Source organism: Hibiscus syriacus, unplaced genomic scaffold (assembly GCF_006381635.1).
Source record: "Hibiscus syriacus cultivar Baekdansim isolate YM2019G1 unplaced genomic scaffold, ASM638163v2 tig00110654_pilon, whole genome shotgun sequence".
NCBI classification, from domain to species: domain Eukaryota; kingdom Viridiplantae; phylum Streptophyta; class Magnoliopsida; order Malvales; family Malvaceae; genus Hibiscus; species Hibiscus syriacus.
The window spans coordinates 259,899-264,724 of NW_024062814.1; the positions used below are offsets into that span (position 1 = coordinate 259,899).

General features: G+C 39.4%; 2 protein-coding genes across 3 annotated transcripts; one reads left to right on the top strand and one right to left on the bottom strand.

Moving 5' to 3' along the window:
* Nucleotides 1-207: 207 nt before the first annotated feature.
* LOC120137213 (uncharacterized protein At4g28440-like) lies at nucleotides 208-1,204 on the top strand. The gene is made up of 2 exons (XM_039153020.1): nucleotides 208-576; nucleotides 832-1,204. The coding sequence occupies exons 1-2, from the start codon at nucleotides 327-329 to the stop codon at nucleotides 1,032-1,034; spliced, it is 453 nt and encodes a 150-aa protein (XP_039008951.1). The 5' UTR covers nucleotides 208-326; the 3' UTR covers nucleotides 1,035-1,204.
* A 1,489-nt stretch (nucleotides 1,205-2,693) lies between these two features.
* Nucleotides 2,694-4,528, bottom strand: LOC120137230 (transcription activator GLK1-like). 2 transcript variants are annotated; one of them, XM_039153039.1, is made up of 5 exons: nucleotides 4,092-4,528; nucleotides 3,880-4,020; nucleotides 3,415-3,792; nucleotides 3,026-3,118; nucleotides 2,694-2,937 (listed from the first exon to the last, which is right to left on the bottom strand). In XM_039153039.1, the coding sequence occupies exons 1-5, from the start codon at nucleotides 4,503-4,505 to the stop codon at nucleotides 2,788-2,790; spliced, it is 1,176 nt and encodes a 391-aa protein (XP_039008970.1). In that variant the 5' UTR covers nucleotides 4,506-4,528; the 3' UTR covers nucleotides 2,694-2,787. The 2 variants fall into 2 exon arrangements, with proteins under 2 accessions (XP_039008970.1, XP_039008969.1); XM_039153038.1 differs by having other exon boundaries at nucleotides 3,880-4,023; nucleotides 4,092-4,527.
* Nucleotides 4,529-4,826: the final 298 nt, after the last annotated feature.

The following is a 4,826-nucleotide window of genomic DNA, read 5'->3' on the forward strand; positions in this document are numbered from 1 at the left end:
TAAATTTAAAAATAATTATTAATTAATTTAAAATCTAATAAATCGATCAATTAATCTAATTAAATTTTGATAAGGGAATGTTTCATCCTTCCAAAATCATTGACCGGGGAAACACCAATAAGATTAAAACACGTGTAAATGATCCCCTCCCGTGACGTCAGTTCAATAACAGCCTACCCAATTTCCCAAATAACTTAAAAACCCTAGAATTTCCCAATTTGAGTTCATATTCCTATCCTGCCCTCCATCCCTCCCAATAAAACAATCCAAAACACTGCCAAAATTCCTAGGGTTTTAGACAAAACCAAATCTTCCGATTGAGCGAAATGGCCTCCGGGACGGGACAAGCAAACGCTAAGAGAAAGCCGGTGTTCGTGAAAGTTGAGGATTTGAAGCCCGGTACAACTGGGCACACCTTGATCGTCAAAGTAATAGAGACGACTCCAGTCAACACTTCCTCGAGGCCCAACAGGTCTCGTGCTCTACTCTCTCGACCTCCTCCTCCTGCCCGAATCGCTGAGTGCGTTGTCGGAGATGAGACCGGCACCATCGTCTTCACTGCACGCAACGAGCAAGGTATCTCATAGAAATTTATAGTCTCTGTATTTTAATTGATTTTATTTTCTTTGGATTTTATTGAATAAGCGTTATATTTTTTCACAAAGAAAATTTGTTGTATTTGTTTAAAAACTGTCTTCTTATTGGTCTTGAACAGTGTACTCTATTGTTGTTTTTCTATTGTAGATATACTTTTGTTTTTCCTTGCTTGCTTATTACCACTTCATGGTTTTGATGTTGATGAAATCATTAAATTCAATCTGTATGATGCAGTCGATCTTATGGAGAAAGGTGCCACTGTGATTTTACGCAATGCTAAGATTGTTATGTTCAAGCGAACTACGATGAGGCTAGCAGTAGACAAATGGGGACGGATTGAGGTAACCGAACCTGCTAAATTCGATGTTAAAGAAGATAACATTCTTTCTTTAGTCGAATATGAACTTGTTACTGTTCCTGACCAGGGTACGAATTAGGGGCCGTTATTATGATTGAATATATTTCTTGGAATTGAATACTTTTAAAGTAATCTTTGGGCTTGATTCTTGGTTTGATTTTGTGTCATGATCAGTCCTTTGAGATTGCTGTAGTACTTCTTAGTATTGGACATATTTCATTGTGAAGTTTATTTAGATTATCTTTTGCTTCTTGTTTATATGCTATGAATGATCAGCTCCGCTTCGGAAAAATTAATTGTAATGAAAAGATGTTATTTATTCCGACTTAATTGTTTACCTCTTTTGCGAACTTGGTTTAGCTTTATGAATGTGTTCTTGCTATTTTTTTAGAACACTAAGCAGAACATTTTTTCCATCCAACTTCAAGGTGTCCTGTCATTATTTTTCTACCTACAACTGTCTGATTTCATGGTAGATATACCCTACCTCCATCTATTGGGATCTTTGGTGTAGACTGCTCTCCTAATTTGGGTATAATTATAGTCAAATATCTTTGTTTTCGTTATCAATGTAGGGCTCTCCTAATTTGGGTATAATTATAGGCAAGTATATTCACTTTCATTGTCAGCTGAGGGTTAATATGTTCTGCATCTTTCATGTTTAATCCTACATTCTCAATCAATTCCAGAATAAAGCTATTACCGAAAGCATCGCTTTCTTGATTTCTTCATGAAGGCTACACTTGCATCATATCATCGTCTGTACTGGTATGTATATACATGTATGCAATGAGCAGGCATGCTAATGCATTCTAGTTTTCTTTTTTGTGTTTGAACACATGCACTCTCTAGTCCGGGCTATTCTTATGGAATGACTGCCCATAACCAACAGGGCTAACCCTTGGGTTCCTAGTGCATATGAGCTTGTTTACTTTGTTTTGGTAGCTGAACCAATGCAACTTGCAACTAGGGTTGGCTCCGCATCAGGTCTATACACATGCACTCTCTTTGGAGAGAACTGGTTTCAATCCATTTAACCTGTGTTCCCCTAGAGGTTTTGGGTTCAAAGAGCTGCGTTTGCATGTTATGTGTACGTTGTAAATGGCTAAGAAATATTCTAAACAAATATTATCTTATAATCACTCTAAATTATTAAAAAAACTTGTTCCAACCATCTGGACATTAATCATACTTTAGCACCAAAAGCTACATTAATCATATTTTATCATCAGAAGCAAATGAGGTGGGATTGGTTCGAACCCAGACTCGGATTCAAAAATCAGATTTTAAGCCGACCTGGCATGGCCCGAGAATGCTTCTACCGTGTGGTAATGGCAAGCTTGCTAGAACTACTGTTCTCCCCTTATCCAGTATTTGATTTTTGTTTAATGACAAAGTACTTCTGTGTATTCTTGCCGGAAACTACGACAGCCCTCATAAAGTTAGGCCCCATCCGTGGCTAATAACACCATAATTGACATGTTTTCGTCCGTCACTGATTTGTGGTCCAATTAATGTCAGAATTTGAATTGTATAATCAGTTTGGATATAAATTTAATGAATTATCGTCGTATACTTTATGAATCAACAATGACTTCATTTTATTTACTTTATGAATCAACATTGACTTCATTTTATTTCTTTAACTTAATTACTGTATTTGATTTGTCTTTAATATTTTTGAACAATTTATTAACAAACATGGATGATGCTTATAAATGAAATTGTCCACGCAAAGGAACAAGAAGAACCAAGTTTTACTAAAAAAAAACGAAACGAAATTAGATTTCTACAAGAACCTAACACAAGGTTATGTCGTCGAATTAAGGTGATCATGCACGGGAGGGTGGTATGTTGGGCACTCCTTGACGTTGCAACTCTCCCAGAACGCTATCGGTGGATGGCGGCTTCAGTCCGAGAGGAAACGGCAGCCACGGTTTCAATAAAACGTCGCCGATAGCCGCATCTATGCTCTCATTCGTCTGCAATTCATCAAAATTATTATCAAACGATTAACATCATCAAGCTATTAATAAGGAGGTAGTCGAAAGCAACGTGAGAGCATCTAACCGGGTGGCAGGCAACGAGAGGGTGGGGTCCCGATTGTCCACCAGTGCCCTTGTGGTGTGGGGGAATGTCCGGGACCGGTGCTGCACCAAATCTCTGCAACAAAAGCACCATATCAACTCAGTGTAACTAGAAAGCTTCGTCTGCATAAAGTTTCTAGATGCCAAAACATAAAGCTAGTCTACCAAAGCACCTTATCAACTCAGTATAACTAGAAAGCTTCGTCTACATAAAGTTTCTAGATGCCAAAACATAAAGCTAGTCTACCAAAGCATCATATCAACGAAATTATTGTCGGAATTATAAATTTGATGTCTAAATTTGGAACGTTGTAATGGAGTAATTACAGTATTAATGTCGTGACAATCAAACTTTAAGTAGAGATTGTGTACCGTTGGTGCCATTGGCTGGGGAAAGCAAGGTGTTCCTGGGGTTACGAGTTTGTGGTGGTGATGCCAAAACGAGGGATTTGTTGCAGGTGGAGGTCCCCAAGTCGACGGTGGTGGCGGCGGTGTGTGGCCTGGATGTTTAAGCCATAAATGCACGAGGGATTGATCCATGGTGGGATGACCCCATACATGCAAAGGCCTAAAATGGTGGTGCATGGGTGGTGACACAGGAGGGAAACCCATGGTGGGTGCAACCCATGGATTTATATCCCTCTTGCCTCCACCAGCCGGGGCGGCGCCACCGTACATTTGCCTCCTGTGGCTCCAACTCTCCGCCTCGGCCTCACGAGCTAGCAAGTGCTTCCGATGAGATCTATATTTCTGCAAACAATAAAACATAAACTATTCATATCTTCAAAGTTCAAATATCAAACCAGTCCACCATATTAGAAAAGATAGTGGAACTACTTGAAGATGGCTGGCAATGTTATGGCGAGTGAGACAATCGATGCCCATAAGCTCCAAAATCCTTGAAGGCACCGCCTTCTCCACCCCGAGCTGCTCCACCGCTTGAACGAACCTCCGATGAAGCTCCGGCGTCCAATCCACCTTCTTCACATAATTCAACTCATCATTAAATTTAAACGAATTAAAAAAAACCTAATTAGTGAAGATTTTACCTTGGGTTTTCGCTTCTCTTGTTTGTTATTTTTTCCTTGTCCTGAAGATTTTCTTCCCTTAACACCATGTTTGGAAGCTGTTTTATCAACTGCATTAGGTTCCTCTCTCTTGCTCAAAATCTCCTCCCCTTTACTCGAACTCGAGCTCGAACCTGAACCCGAAACCTTATCTTCTTCCTCATCTTTCCTTTGATTAGCATCTTCATTGATTTTCCCTACTGAAGTGTCCATCTCCAAATCCGGTAGCACACCACCTTCATCGAGGCCAACAAAAAGATCGTCAAAATCAATGCTTTCGAGTAAATTTCCGTCGGCGAAATCTGGGAACTCTTCCAAGCTAATAATACCGAAACTCTCCATCTTTCCTTTGCTCTCATCGTTCCTCGTGTTAATCAAAGGTGACACGGCTAGCATTAATACAATTACTCGGCAAAGCAAAAAAAAAAAAAAGATGAGAAAAATCCAAACTTTACGTTAATATATATAGAAGAAATGGGAACTCTTTTTTCAACTTGAAGAACTGAGACGCAGAGAAGGGGGAAATCAACACGCTTAATGAAGTGTTGGGGGTTTCTAGTTGCTGTTTGTTTACACAGAAAATCTAGAAGTGGAGCGTGGAAAAGATTGGATCTGGACCACAACTTGGATTAAGATCTATGGGGTTTTTGTTTGTTCTTTGCGTTTTTGTTCCGTATGTATATGAACCAGTTGCACGACAATTGTTTAAATTTGTGG

Excerpts from the sequence above, each read along its gene's own strand:
- LOC120137213 (XM_039153020.1), top strand. The coding sequence starts at position 327 with ATGGCCTCCGGGACGGGACAAGCAAACGCTAAGAGAAAGCCGGTGTTC. Across the intron at positions 577-831 it reads CACTGCACGCAACGAGCAAG|TCGATCTTATGGAGAAAGGT; the intron begins GTATCTCATAGA and ends TGTATGATGCAG.
- LOC120137230 (XM_039153038.1), bottom strand. The coding sequence starts at position 4,505 with ATGCTAGCCGTGTCACCTTTGATTAACACGAGGAACGATGAGAGCAAA. Across the intron at positions 4,024-4,091 it reads AAGAGAAGCGAAAACCCAAG|AAGGTGGATTGGACGCCGGA; the intron begins GTAAAATCTTCA and ends AATTATGTGAAG. Across the intron at positions 2,938-3,025 it reads CTCTCGTTGCCTGCCACCCG|ACGAATGAGAGCATAGATGC; the intron begins GTTAGATGCTCT and ends GATGAATTGCAG.